The 15,215-nt window shown below is 38.4% G+C and overlaps 3 protein-coding genes across 6 annotated transcripts in view; 2 read left to right on the top strand and 1 right to left on the bottom strand.

Moving 5' to 3' along the window:
- Nucleotides 1–3,340: 3,340 nt before the first annotated feature.
- Nucleotides 3,341–5,446, top strand: LOC107710040 (proline-rich protein 15-like protein A). The gene is made up of 2 exons (XM_016514726.1): nucleotides 3,341–3,392; nucleotides 4,673–5,446. The coding sequence occupies exon 2, from the start codon at nucleotides 4,699–4,701 to the stop codon at nucleotides 5,029–5,031; it is 333 nt and encodes a 110-aa protein (XP_016370212.1). The 5' UTR covers nucleotides 3,341–3,392; nucleotides 4,673–4,698; the 3' UTR covers nucleotides 5,032–5,446.
- A 1,132-nt stretch (nucleotides 5,447–6,578) lies between these two features.
- Nucleotides 6,579–15,215, top strand: part of LOC107710053 (cyclic AMP-dependent transcription factor ATF-4-like) — a 20,804-nt gene continuing 12,167 nt past the window's right edge. Inside the window, exons 1-3 of one of the 3 annotated variants that reach the window (XR_001636553.1) lie at nucleotides 6,579–6,741; nucleotides 7,568–7,966; nucleotides 8,048–9,409. Coding sequence is in view for 1 of the 3 variants with exons in the window: in XM_016514750.1 (XP_016370236.1) it covers nucleotides 7,666–7,966; nucleotides 8,048–9,027 (1,281 nt within the window). In the remaining 2 variants the exon portion in view is untranslated. Of the gene's footprint in view, nucleotides 6,742–7,567; nucleotides 7,967–8,047; nucleotides 9,434–15,215 lie in introns of those variants that run through there. The other 2 variants (XR_001636554.1, XM_016514750.1) reach the window with 2 other exon arrangements.
- On the bottom strand, nucleotides 9,680–13,612 carry LOC107710052 (GTPase IMAP family member 8-like). Of its 2 annotated transcripts, none has more exons than XM_016514748.1 (4): nucleotides 13,337–13,612; nucleotides 11,741–12,442; nucleotides 11,021–11,602; nucleotides 9,680–10,898 (listed from the first exon to the last, which is right to left on the bottom strand). In XM_016514748.1, the coding sequence occupies exons 1-4, from the start codon at nucleotides 13,365–13,367 to the stop codon at nucleotides 10,846–10,848; spliced, it is 1,368 nt and encodes a 455-aa protein (XP_016370234.1). In that variant the 5' UTR covers nucleotides 13,368–13,612; the 3' UTR covers nucleotides 9,680–10,845. The 2 variants fall into 2 exon arrangements, with proteins under 2 accessions (XP_016370234.1, XP_016370235.1); XM_016514749.1 differs by having other exon boundaries at nucleotides 11,741–12,439.

The following is a 15,215-nucleotide window of genomic DNA, read 5'->3' as shown; positions in this document are numbered from 1 at the left end:
CCAAATGAATATCAAAACAAGAGTTTACAACAGAAATAATTGAACAAGATGTTTAGCACTTATTTGTACACATATGACACGTGGACCTTATATTCAGTTCTTATATTCAATTCTACTTAGAAATGGAATATGATGCTTTCCGAAATGTGTGCTCTAAAAATATGTATATAATAAATATGTTTATATATTGATCTCGTCTAAAATGATCCCACTTTTTTGTTGCACCTCCAAGATTGTGGAACGGTTTGCCATTGATGATTAAATCCACTGAATCTCTTGACGCCTTTAAAAGCAGACTTAAGACGTTTCATTGGCATTTGAAAAAGTTTGTAATTTTGGGTATGATTATTTGGGCTAATTGTTTTTATTATGGTCTTTTATGTAATGTTATATGTAAAGTGATTTAACATACTGCACCAGTCAAAAGTTTGGGCACAACAGTTTCTCATAAATGTAAAGACCTTTTGATCTTAATGTTTAAATGTTTAAAATTAGTTTTGTTGACAAATATTAGTAGCATAGCCTATATTAGCCTGTGTATGAATTTCTTTACAAAACCAATATTTGGTTTATTCATTCTTTACAAAACCAAATTTTCATTCATTCATTCATTCATTCATTTTCTTTCTTTCATTTATTATTGTCTGTATATATATATATATATATATATATATATATACATACTTACTGTTATTCTAAAAAGTGGAAAATATTAAAAAAGTATTGAATGAAACATACATGGCAGTCTTGAAAAGAAAGAAAAAAGTGAATCCCTGCTGATTACATTGCCAACATCCGTTTTATAGCCTCTTAACCATTAACTCGATATCAAAAGCTGATCCAGTCATTACTCGTCTACACCCAATCCAACTATATATTAGCTATTGTTCTGTGATGCTGATGTTTATTCAGGCAGCAGAGGGAGGAGGGGCCTGATGTGGGTGTCTGTGTGGCTGCAGGAGGGAGGAGTCACGCACCTGTGAATCTACACCTGGCTGCCAGAGAGAACGAGAAGGACAGCCAAGCTGGAGGAGAGACAGAAGAGAAGAGATAGACAGAAACTCACTGAAATCTGAAGAAAAAAAGAGGGTCCTATAGGGCGATGACCTCACCTGCTGGACTCAACTGGACAGAGAACTGAACCAAAGGATAGTGACCCCTCTAACGCAGATAACAACTATCTCAACAGACGTTCATTCACCTGCACAGGTGAGAGGGGCTTTTTACTGGAATTCACTGGACGGGAAAACTCTTTTAACTCCATGGAACGTCATCCAGTTGCAGTTAGTTTCATATTAATGAGTTGACAGATAAAATTACTGTGAAAAATGCAGATCAAAGGGGAATTAATATTGAGTTCTAGAGAAAGAAATGAATTGATCAAATGGGAACTTATAGTAATTTATAGAGAAAAAGTGTACTGATAGCTGTGAATTTTAATGACCTTTGGACAGAGACACATTTGATTACACATTCATAGCACACAGTGAACCTATATCACTGACTAATCGTGCACAATGAGGAGCCTGAGATGTGTGTGTGTGTGTGTGTATTATTGCAATCAAGTGCACGCTTTGAAATGCAAAACATTTCTTTCAGTTGTGAGCTCATTGAATTAAAACGAAGAGATCCCAACCTTATAAATAAGAGATTATTGCTTTAAAAATTATTCTCTCAGTCCAAAATTAGTGGTATATTCATTAGTGGTGTAATTCAAGTGGACAAGAAACAAGCATCTTTATAAAATTAAATGCAAAGTCTCTTTGTGCCTCTACTGCCTGCGTTATTTGTTTAACATGTGCTTGAGTATTTGTATTCACACACAAAAGTTCCCTTCTCCCCATTAATAAAAAAACTTTCAGTTTTGTTTCTACTGGACAAATAATCTCACGTGTTTCTCTTCTTTCGGAAGAGATTTTAGCAATGCCTCAAACTCTGCTTAGATTTGCTAAGTCTAAAATCTGCAATCAAAAATCACAGAATTCAATATGAATTCAAACATTTCTCATCCAATTCTCTCAAAAGCAAATTGTTTGCGCTATACTATCCACATTCAATGTATACAGTAGCTGTATACTCTTACTATCCCAGTGGGCAATTGATGTTGAAAAGACGTCAGTTTGACATCAAAAAACAGGTCAAATATGCAAATCAACCTGATGTCAAAAACTTGACATGACATTGATTTGATGTAAATTGAACGTCAAACATATCGGCCTACATATACATTAAACCAATTTCAGTGTGGGATTAACTTCCTATTTTCACTCAATTATCACTGGATTGCTGTCCAGACTAAATTTAAAATTATGTTACAGCATCTTGATCAAGCCTTGACTAATATTTGACGTCAAATTGATATCAAGGTGCCCGCTGGGATAGATCAGCAACTGTCATTTATGTGTATATTTGTTATTTCTCAATGAATTTTTGGAGAAACATCTGAGACCACTTTGATAATTTAGATCAACAAATGGTCTCCCAAACTTTCAAAGAGCAACTTCTGAGCAGCAAAATTTTCTTCTTGGGAAACTTGGGACCAATTTCCTCCTTTTTGTGTATTGGTGGGGTATGCCTTTATTTTTTATTGTTATTCCAGTCTTACACTCTTTAGAAACAGGTGCTTATTTCTAAAGGGTGTGAGTGTAAAACAACAGATACAGACCAATACATGTTTTGGGCCTGCAAGAAGGGTCAAACACAAGAAAATGTTTCCTGCAGTTCTTCTGATCACCACAATTCCTGTCTTTTGCTCTACTTTTACTCATTATGTACCACAACTCTCTCAGAGTGTGACTGTTCCCGGGGCGAAGCCCTGAGGACCTCCAGTTAACACCTGATGTTTTTTCCAACCAACCGACAGGAATAATTAATTAATCAAGATGTCTACAGAGATTTCGATTTCTCGTGGGAGCTTCTGTTGAAACTAAATGTTCTTTGCGTCGTTATTATTGTGATGCCTGTAATAAATTGAAATGCTTTTGCAAGTAATTAACGCTGTCCGTAATTCGCGTGACAAGACAAATCAGAAGTTTGATTTTCCAAAGTAATTGTTTTCATACATTATCGAGATCTGTCAATCTTATCAAATCCTCGAATAATCAGCACACAGAACGTTCCTGATGGCCATTGACATGCTTCCGGAAAGCACTGGCTTTTCCTTCTGAACAATGATTTCCTTAACCCTTATCATTATTTTTATCTTTATATGAAAACCACATGCATAACAGCATGAAGTAAGACCATCTGCTTTGCCTAAAAGTTCCCCTGGCAATGAATGAATGAATCATGTAAAATCCATTTGTAGTGTGAGCAAAGCAACAACACTCTGAACATTATGGCTAAAATGAAACCAGCTGCATCATTGAGACCTGAGAAGTGAAGTCCAAGAGGTCAGATATAATAATGAATTCAGTTTGTGGCCTGCATGGAGACTGTGGATAAAAAAAGCTTTACAAATTTCTGCAGAATTAGGCTCATACATGTTTATGAAATATTTTGGCTAATATGAATGTTCTTTCAGCTCAATATGATATTTTGCCACATTATTAGGTCCATTAAAAAAATTATAAATAGTGACATATACAGTTTTATATATATTGAAGTACAAATGTATATTATCGTTTAAAAGTTTGGAGTCAGTAAGATTTTTCTCTTTTAAAAAATAAATAAATTAATGTATTTATTCATCAAGGACACATCAAAAGTGACAATAAAGACTTTTACATTGTTACAAAGAATTTATATTTTAAATAAATTCTGTTATTTTAAACTTTATATTCATCAAAGTATCCTGGAAAAAAGTATCAGGGTTTCCACAAAATGTTAATCAGCACAACAGTTTTCAACATAATAATAATAATAATAATAATAATAATAATAATAATAATAATAATAATAATAATAATAATAATAATAATAATAATAATAATAATAATAATAATAATAATAATAATAATAATAATAATAATAATAATAATAATAAATGTTACTTCAGCAGCAAATCAGCATATTAGAATGATTTCTGAAGGATCATGTGGCACTGAAGACTGGAGTAATGATGCTGGAAATTCAGCTTTGTGTCAAAAGAAATACATTACATTTTAAAATAAAACCGAAAACAGTTATTTTAATTTTTAATGTTTCACAATATTGATGTTTTTACTGTATTTTTGAGTGAGCATAAATACATTTACTACCCCAAACTTTTGAACCATGGTGTAAATCATCAATATTATTAACTCATAAACCAATACATGAAAATAAAATAAGCTATAGCCTAGTAAGCACTCTTATTGTTTAACATTAGCATGGTCTACACTTAGCATTTCCATCCTCCTAGCATATAGCCTAGCTGCAGTGCAGCGTGTGTGAAATTTGAGGCTTGTAACCGAAGCTCTACAGCTTAAAACTTTGCATACCTCTACCATATGGTGCTTACTGAATTACACTAAAAAATTCATTAGCGGCTGCCCCTTATAATGTAAGACACAGATCTTACATTAGCATTAGCTCACACCCTCAGGGCTCAGCTTACACATTCTGACTATTCTTATTACTCGTGTTCAAATGTAACAAAAAACAGTATGTTTATAGTTCCTTTTCTTATTTAGGCCTACTGTTTGGTGTTTAGTCAAAAATATAACACTCTCTCATTCTGTCCCCCTTGCAGAGCTATCCAAGTCTGTTTTCATCTAAATGGCGACCGCAGAACCTGCACCAGCCTGGTGGAAACTGACTTTCCTGCGTAAGAAGAAATCGGAGCCGAAAGTGTTGTACGAAATCCCTGGAGACCACAGCAGCAACGCCGGGGAGACGCCCGGGACACCCGACGCAGCTGCGGACAGCCAGTTTAACGCCCGCTTGGAACGCATCGTGGATAAAACGGCGACAAAGGGACGCCATGTGAAAGTCTCACATTCGGGCCGGTTTAAAGAGAAGAAGAGAATCCGCTCTACGCTAGCAGAAAACCCTGACCTGTTCCCTGAGGCAGAAACAACGACTAATGAGAATAATAAAAGTGGAAAATAGAGTCACTGTGTAAACATAGAGTCACTGTGCGTGAAGCAGCTCAAGAGGGCCTTGGCCTATGCAGCACTCTTCCATTGATGTCCTCTGCAGTTTACAATCACCCGAGGTTGAGCCTGAAGCTAGAAAAGGACCGCTGAATTAGTGACAGATCTATACTAATGTTTGAGAACAAAGACAGGCACAAACCTAAAGATCAGGTTTCTTCACAGATACGCACGGCAGGACTGCATTGTGGTCGTCTGATGAAAGGCTGACAGTTAGCAAATGTTTAGCCAAGAGAAATCCACTGAGAGAGAATCAAATCAATCATATATCAGCACAAGAAATCAGTAATGTTTTGATTATTCTAGTTTCCTCTATTTTATATAGCAAAAACTACAATTGCAGCTACAGCACTTTCGATTCAATAGGGATATTACCAGCAATAATATGCTACTATATTAAAAGATCATAGAGAGATGTTTATTCAAAATTTATAATATATTGTAATTATATAATATATTGTTATTATCATTATTAAAAAAAAAAAAAGGTAGAAGTGTCTGAATGTGACGTTATAGCTTTTGACCACCAACTAGACCAAAATATCTGTTTTAAATAGATGTGCCTGTGTTGCTTATATATAATTTAATCTGAACATGGTGGGGCTTTTCCATTTTGATTATTGTGTTTTTTTATGTTGAAAGAAATGGTCAAATATTTGTACACTGCCTAATGAAATTGTTGGCTTAGCTGGGAGTTGAACTTGAATTTTGTACAAAATCACATGTTGTTTTTAAATATACATCTCTAGAAAATAAATTAATGCATTCAAGATGGGAGCTGTCTTTTATCGTGTAGCCTATCTTTCTGTGTTCTTCAAATGCATCATTGAAACAGGATCACTAAACCTATATGTAAACAACTACACATATTCCTGCTTGTACTGACTGGCTGTTCCAATTCTCTTTTGTTTCTACCTAAGCTTAATACAGCCTCTTTCGTCCTTTTATTACGTTTTTTCCACCAAGAGTAATGGTCTTTTCTTTCCATTGTCTTTTTTTTCCAAAACAATAATTCCCGTAAACACAACTGAGCCTAAACTAGTTTAATTTTCGTCCAGCAGAGGGCGATAGAGCCAACACTACGTACGGGGAATGTGGACAACCTTCCCTGAAATGACTCTTGCTTTCATGTTTGTGTTGATAGACGTTGTGCTCACGAATCACGACATATTTGTTTGTCAATCTATCGACTAATAGACATATAATGTTGATATCCATTTGATATCAGTCGGGCTCTGATTATATCTTTACAATACTCTGTCCAATGCCAATATCATTCTTTTTCCTCATTTGACATAATCAAAAAGGCTCCTAAATAATCACAAAATATATTTGAATAGATATGAGAAGTTTTAATAGTTATTTTTGATACTAATCATGATACAAATTGACTAAAACAATGGGTCTATATGCTGTCTGCGCCCAGTAACACAAAACAAAGCGCTCTGGCGGACGGATATAGCTGAGCGGCACTGCGGCCCTATATAAACGTGACCTCGACGTCATCACCAGCAGATCTGTTCTTTTTCCCTCTGAATTTTTGTTGTTATCCGAGCGATTGTGCTCTTCGCCGAAATGGCCGTGTGATCTGTGCCTGTAGACAGCGCGCAAACTCCTCAGTGCATCAACATAGTGCACTGCCTCAGTACATTTATTACAAAATGGCGTAAGTATACTTTTAATTGTTTTTGGCTTACAGTGTCTTGTCGTTTAGACAGCCGGCGAGGCGGGAGTTGTACCATTGAAGTTATCATCCTTATGACCATAAATGTTTTGTACTATTTCTTGTGTGCCTTACAGATATATAGGGGATTTGTTATTTTTAATAGATTTAGGAAAATGTTTTCCGTGCGAATAATGTCATGACAATCGTCTCTCGAGCTTAGCGCGCCATGGAGTCTGCCCGGCAGAGACCACATCAGTCGATGGATTTGTAGTCATGTCTGTTTTAAAATGTACCATAACGTCTCTGTTGTCTATAGAGGATGCATTTCTAATAAACATGATAATGTTTTACTCAAATTAACACGAGTTGAGGCAGTTTATTTGACTTTTCTTTGTCGTCGCGTCTTCTCTATAAAATGGCGCACGTTCCTGAAAAGGGAGCGGGGAGCCCTGAAATGGCGGTCTTTTTCGACTTTAGTAACGTTACAACAGTAGGGCATCCCAGTGTCTTTGAACAAAAATGACATTTTCAGTTCATTTTAATATTTTTGAAAACCAGTGAGCTTTTGCCTCTGGTAAATTGGAGTTGAGCGTTTATAAATAGAACCTAGTCTGCTGACTGCAAGTGATAAAAAGCGTCATGTGGTAGATGTCCATATAGGGGTAGGAGTGTAGGGTGTGGGCAGATGATGTCATTGTGCATCAGTAATAACTGAGTATTTTTTCCCCTTGCTTAAAAGCTTTCATATTTGATTGTTTACAATTATCATTTAAATTTGCTTTTATTGTTATTTAAAAGATTAACTACTTTTCATCTCTTTTTGCAGGTCCCTTGTGGCAACTCTGACCTTTGCTGTACCTAACAGCACGAAATTATTCGAATTCTCAGTAGAAGACTCTCTGATTCCACTTGAAATAGACAGCCATGTCTTTGATGAGCTCACGGTTTGGCCCGGACGATATGGAAGTCCTTCTTTGGGACCCATCATCACCGATGGCTGACCCTCTTGGGTCCTTCCTAGATAAAGATGAGGAGGTTCTTCCTCTCGGAGGCGCTGAATCGCCCCTTTCATCTTTCTCTTCCTCTCCACTTCCCTCTCTCTCCCCACCCTGCACTCCTCCCTTCCCTCAGAGGGGGGAGAAGGCTGGGCACAATCAGCTGTCCCTGTCGTGGTTCCCCTCAGATGAGCTGTGCCTAGATAATGGTGGCGCAGACAGTGGTAATGGTAAGGTGTTGCAATGTATTCAGAATATACCTTCAGTGCTCTCGTTTAAGCATTCAGTTGTTTAATGTTTTTTTGTTTCAGATCATTCATTCAGTGAAATGGATTGGATGACAGAGCGAATTGATCTGAGTGAGTTTGATCTGGAGTCTTTGATTGGCTCCTATGATTCTGAGGATCCACCCAGTTCTCCTGAGGAACTCATTGCTTCTCTGGAGTCACAGATAGACCTGGAGTCCCAGCCTGTAGCTTCTGACCGTAACCCTTCACCCTCTCCACCAGCGACTGTCCCTGAAATTGATCAACTTTCCAGCCTTTCATTCACTTTGAATACTCCAGTTTCTACTCCATTTGTTCCCTCAACACCCTGTGAAGTGTCAGATTCCTCCTCTGTAGTCCCTGAGCCCCAGACCGAGCTCGATATAAAGTCTGAACCGGCCTCCCCAGTCCCATCACCTTCCATCCTTCCACCCGAGTCCCCTACTGACACTCTTGAGCTTGGTTGCGAGGTGGACATAGCTGAAGTTCAGAGTCCAACCCCCGTTGAGATGCAGGTGCCCAAAATTGTCCTGTCCCTCTCCCCGAACCACATAGTTCTTGTCCTTGCTCCCAAAGAGGAGGCTAATGTGATGGCGACCCATCCAGGTAAGGTGGTTGTGGATAATTCCCCAAGGCCAGCCTCTCCCGACCCACAAACCCCAGCCTCTCCCCAGTCTCGTTCTTACAGGGTGAAGCCATACCCTACACCTGATTCTAAGCCCACCCAAAGTCAGCAGTCAGAGTCACCTGCCCTCACAGGAAGAGTGAAGTCAGCCAGTGGCTCAAAGGTTGTGGTCGAGAAGAAGAAGCTGAAGAAAATGGAGCAGAACAAGACTGCGGCGACCCGCTACCGACAGAAGAAGCGTGCAGAGCAAGACGTCCTCCAGTCAGAGTCTGCAGCTCTAGAGGAGAGGAATCAAGAGCTGGTGGAGAAAGCAGAATCACTCACTAAAGAGATTCATTATCTGAAAGAGCTAATTGATGAAGTCAGGAGGGCAAGAGAGAGTAGGAATATGAGGTCATAGAAAGAAATGGACATAGAGGCTTGAAGCTGAGAGAAATGGACTGTTTCAGCATAGCCTCTTGATTCATCCCCAGTGTCTTAGTAGAAACAGTTTCCTTTTAGCATGACAGCTATCGGTAAAGCCTGATATACTTTTACAAGTGTATTTTTTAAAATCTTGTGTATCTTTATTGTATGCACAGTATTATATATAGCAGTGCATTGTGTATTGTTGATTTTGTCCGTCTTGACATTTCTTAATTGAAATTGTGCCGTGTAAATACTCACAATTTAAACTTTCCTATTGTCTTTATTCATAGAAATGGTATGGTGTGCACTTATTAGATTATGTATGGAACTTCTATGGGGTTTTCACCGCTTACCAACTATCTTGAAAGTTATTTGTGTAATAAACATTTAAAAAGACATTTGTATGCGTTTCATGTGTCCTTTCATGATGAAACTGGAGCAGAAATTAGCTATAGTAGTTTATCAAATGTTGTAGACAACTATTCACCATCTCTATAGGTAGGTCATGTGATATGGTTTTTTGGGGATGTAGAATGAAGTTAGTAAATATATTTAGTCCAAGGCAATTTCCACTATACTAATGGCATAAATCAGTGTTCATGACCAAGGACAACTGTCTATTGTTGGCAGAAATTAAATGAGGGGTTTTGGTTAAGAATTTATTTTCATTTCAAAGGTTTTCACAAATCTAGAAATTTTAAACTTATAGCTGTATTTGACATGAAAAGCACCACTCAGTATGGCAATTTCACTAAAGTTCTTTATTAATATGAAAGTATGAAGTGAAAAGCATTCAAAAGCTAAATTCTTCAGTCATTTGAGTGTCTTCAATTGAACCACTTTTGAGGCTAAAATGTTTGCTCAAGCACTTGGGAATTCATTGCATATTACCATGTGCCAAAAAATTTGCAGACATGATCAATATTATTATGCAATAGTAACAGCCATGCCCTGAATGCTCAACACACATTGTTAAATATGTGTTTAGGTAGAATACAATGTTGATATCACAGTCGTAAGTATCATGTCCTCCATATTAGTTACCAATCATCAAAAAGAAACCCTGAATGTTCTGAAGGTGCTCAATTGCACATTCAGTTCAGTCTAGAACAATTGTATACTTGAGAATCCAGCTCTATTTCAGGTGCACATAATCCCATGTAGTAGACTTTATGACAATACAGTGAGTATATTCAAACTACATGTAAATAACTACGATTACAACTTAGTAAAATGCAGTTTTACTAAATATTATTTGACATTGTTTGAATGTGCATGAAAAACGACCAGGTTGTATAAATACTGTACAATACCGGCCATGAGAGTCCTGCCATACAGTGGGGAAATGGATAGAATCCTTTAGGCCATTTAGTCTGTTTGTTGCCACCATGCGTTTTACATAACACTAGATAATCATCATTGAAACCAGTGCATGCATTTGGCAAGAGTATCAATATTTGAGTATTGAGAATTATTGTTATTTGTGGTATCAGTAGCTCAGGATCAGAATGAAACAAGTAAAAAATATTATATCAGGATGTGCTACATGCTTCTAGCAAAGGTGAATGTCCAGTGACGAATTCTTAAGGAGTCAGAAATCTAGTTTGTACCTCTATGTATGCTGAAGAATGTTAACATAAGTAGAACATACTGACCATGAAGTTAAAAAGCAGTGGAATGTCCAGTTCAAATTCAGTTTACATTCTGTTAATATGACTTTGGCAAAACAGTGTGAATGGCCTTATGGGTAATAAACAATTGGATAACTTTTACATTCCTCTAAGATTAGCATGTTATGTCACCTTATTCTTCACTGCAGAATGCATCTTCCACTCGTTTCCTCCTCATCTAATTCTTGGTTCACTGTAGAACAAGGATGCAATGATTAGGTTTATATATACATGAATAATATTCACATGAACAAATTAATATGTAACCCGATGTGAAAGCCATTATTATAAAATTATGGAATCTAAAACACTTACATTTGACTGGTAAGAAAGGTTTCTCTCCATTCTCTGCTACCATCTCCTCTATTTTCCGCAAGAGTTCAGTCACCTGTGACCTGTCCTTGCTGGCTTTGGTACAGTCCAGAACATGGTAACAGTTCCAGCAATGCTGCATCAGTTTCAGCAGCTCGCCTCCATCCCGCTGGATGTGATCCTCAATTGATGTGCCATACAGCCAATCTCCACATGAAAACAGCACCAGTGTGTGCTGACAAGCCTCCTCGCCAAACATTTCCAAGTGGCTCTTAATGGCCTGTCTCTTTTTGGGAGTGAGGGTGGAGACTACGGGGATGACCAATAAGAGTGCATGTGGACCAGGATGTAGAAGCCCTGCCCCTAGTTTGATTTCTTTTCGTATGTTGCTTGGTGTGCGCTGGACGGAGAACCAATCCCAGCCTGGTGTGTCGACAACCGTGAGGCGCCGACCAGCAACCAATGCTTGATGACGGACAGACACCTCAGTGGGGCGTCCTGATTCAAACACACGACAGCCCAGTAGAAGATTTCCTGCAGAGCTCTTTCCTGCTCCACGCCAGCCTACTAACAACACTCGTAACTCTGTTAAAATGGAGAAAGTGGGAAATTGTGAAAAGGAACTTCACATGATCAAAATGCACTTTACATGACCTAAGGAGACATGCTGCAATGGTACCACCAAACCAAAGGTAAAAGAGAATGAAATAGACAGGAACTCACCTCTTGGTGGGGATCTAAACATTGCTGCTGTCCTTTCCACTTCTGTACCTCTATCCTCTTCTCTTTCATTTTCAGTGTCTTCATCCCCAAATCCAAGGCTTGGCCGCACCATTTCAAAGAACCAGCCTTGATTCTCCTGCACCATCTCCTCCACTTTCTGCAAAAGCTCTGCAACCTGAGCACTTTTGTCCGAGCAGGTGTTATCCAAGGCATGGTACCTACAGCCACACCTCTCCACCAGCCTCTGCAGCGCTGCCCCGCCATCCACAATACATTTCTCCACACCCATGTCTTGTGGCAACTGGTCCGCACAAGTGAACAAAACCATTGTGTGCCTCCATATCCCTGCTCCCAGTGCCCGAACTCGGGCCCAAAGACCTTGCCAGTGGTGTTCAGTGAACGGAACTCCAATGGGAACCACCAGCAGCAAGGCATGAGGACCAGGAGAACATTGATCAGTGATGGACTGCTGATTCTCTGAGTCCGACTCGTCAGTTGTACCTTCAGTTTCCAGCTTCCATCCAGGGGTGTCAATGATTAGTAGCCGCCAGGTGAGTATGTCTACCCAGTGTTGTTGGTCTGTTTGGGAATTGTTGGGAGGGTTTTTCTCCTGGCTCAAGATGGTATTCAGAGTTGAGGTCTTACCGGAGCCCTGGAACCCCAGCAACAGGAGGCGCCGGGCAGGTAGAGAAGAGTCCTCTGCTTTCGAGAAACAGAGATGAAACAGAAAATGATATGGCGAGTGATTGAAACTACTTGCAGTTCAATCCATACTGATGACATCCACAACACCGACCCCATCTACACCAGGGGTAGGCAACGTAGGCAACGTCCTGGAGTGCCAATGTCCTTGCCAGAGTTTAGCTCTAACCCTAATCAAACACACCTGAACATGCTAATTAAGGTCTTCAGGATTACTAAGGCTACAGGCAGGTGAGGTTTTTTTCAGGGTTGGAGCTAAACTCTGCAGGACATCGGCACTTCCAGGACCGACGTTGCCTACCCCTGATCTACACCGACATTCTGAGCAACTCTGGAGCATTTACAACTACATCCCTGTAACCTGCTGATCAGGTTTATATACTACAGTGATGATTCCATAGTATATAAATTGAAATTGTAGTCCTGGACTACATAGCCTTAATCATAAGCAGTCCTATGATCAGAAAATAACACTTACATTTGATGGGTAAGAAAGGTTCCTGTCCATTCTCTGCTACCAGATCCTCTATTTTCTGCATGAGTTCAGTCATCTATGCCCTGTCCTTGTTAGCTTTGGTACAGTTCAGCACATGATAACAGTCCCAGCAATGCTGCATCAACCCTAACCATTATCCTTATGATCTCATTCTAATTCTGATCCAGGATCAGAATGAATGACTTTTGTGTGGGCATCTGCCTTTGTATGATGGCAAACTGATCTAGATACAGCCAAAACTTTCCAGTCTGCATTAGAAAGCCCCTGAGACACAGGAAGCGCATGCAATGCAGAAGGGAAGTGAGTCAGTTGTGTGTGTGTGTAGGTGGGATTTGAAAGTGAATGTCTGTCCGACAAACTAGTAAGATGAATTGAAGTAAAAGTTTAATGTTACTTACCAGCATTTAAATCGGAAGAGACTGTAGCCATCTTGTGTCTAGCTGGAGCGTTGTCTCCTTACCTCGCTCTCTTTCTCCCCCTTTTGCTCTCTCTCTCTCTCTTTTGCTGTTTAGTCTCAGCAGCCAGTTGCCTCTGCTCAAAACATGTCTTTCTGCCCTCTCATCTCCCTCCTACTCTCTTTCCCTCCCTCTTCAACTATTTTTTTTATTATGCTACACCCTCGCAACCTTTCACTCTGCCTCTTTTTCACTCTCTTTCTTTCTTGGAATCATGCAAGCAGGGACAAACAGCAGGAGGGAGCTGGGAGAAAGAGGCAAGTAGAGAAAAGTGGGATGCAAAGAGGGAAGTGAGTACAAAAATATGTGGCTTGTGATTGTAATCTTATGAGAGTGAATGGGCTGAGTTTGACAAATATTTTACAGTAAGCAGCCTCCCACAATTCTTGGGTAGTAATACATAGTAATTTGGGGGGTGGAGCAAAGTCTGTCATTAGACCAATGAAAACATGGAAGTATCAAGTTTTGCCCCACCTACCTAATTCTGTAGTATGACCTAAACCCAGCAGCACTGAAATTCTAGAGCAAGGGACACCAAAACAAAACTATAAAGTGTCATAAATTAAAACAGAAAAAGCTTTTTTATATTATACAGCAGTCTGGTGAGTATGAAATAAGATAAATAAAGCAATATTTATATAATAACAAAATTGTAAAAATATTAGAATAAATAAAAACAATTAAACATAAAATTACACAAATTTGAAACGCTTTACAAGTTGTAAAGTCTAGGATTCGGTGTTTTAAGGGTTTCAAAGGGTTTCAATACACATTATGATCTGTGTGACAAAAAGTAGTGCACAAAGGAAGCTCTTGCTTTGTGAATATAAAATTTAGCCAAAAATTGTTAGAACATTAAAAACTCTGGACTGTTGTCGAGCATTGAATCTGTTAAATTACTTGGGCCAATAATAAAATGTCAAAAGCCTAACGGCACTATACAAAGGAGACTTGAGAGTGAACCGTTTTGAGCCAGTGAGAAAACCATCTCTTTAAATAAGGCATTAACAAAGAGTCTTGTTAGAGATGCTATATCCAATTTCATTTAAACTTTGTTTTAGATATCTCTGTGAAATGCTAGAAACATATTTAATAAAACATATGGAGCATACATATTTTCTGTTAAATAACATCCATACGCATAAAGCATTTATTTCTCTCAATTATCTGTATATTATCTTGCTTTGCCACTTTTTCAAAGAAATTAAGAACCTAAAACCAGAAACACTAGATGGCATCAAACCTCCACTGTGCCTAGATGTGGTGGAGCTCTGTGCCGTTCCTATGTCAGAACTGTCACAAATCTTGTAAACTTCATCCTGGATCCAGCCATCAGTCTTCTAGAGAAGATCTACTGAATGAGGTATATATCTTATTATGGTGTATACAGAGGAAATGAGTCATAATAGGATTCTGAGTATCTGCACATATAGGGATACTTGGAAATGAAATAGCTGATGATTTGGCTAAAAATGCCAAGTAAAAGAAGAAGAAAAAGGAAAGAAATAGGCTAAATATTAATGAACCTTTAGGTAAAGAAGAAGTAAAATCAATCATTAAAAAAAACATTACAAAAGAGTGGCAAGGAATCTGGAATATAGATATCAAGGGAAGATATTTGATTAAAATTAAGAAACAGATACTAAAAAAATCTGTGTGTGTGTGTGGGGGGGGGGCTGCTTTGAAGAAAAATGTTTCTGAAAGTAATTTTCACATGCAACGGGGGAAAAAACGGGATAAACACAAACATGAAACTTGTAAATAAAATAATCTGATATATAGCCTATGTACAATTTAATAACATATAGCCTAGTTTGATATA

This window comes from Sinocyclocheilus rhinocerous, unplaced genomic scaffold (assembly GCF_001515625.1).
Source record: "Sinocyclocheilus rhinocerous isolate Xijiao unplaced genomic scaffold, SAMN03320098_v1.1 scaffold1348, whole genome shotgun sequence".
In the NCBI taxonomy this organism is placed as follows: domain Eukaryota; kingdom Metazoa; phylum Chordata; class Actinopteri; order Cypriniformes; family Cyprinidae; genus Sinocyclocheilus; species Sinocyclocheilus rhinocerous.
The sequence above is the reverse complement of the archived record's forward strand: the minus strand, read 5'-3'. Positions and strand labels throughout refer to the sequence as shown.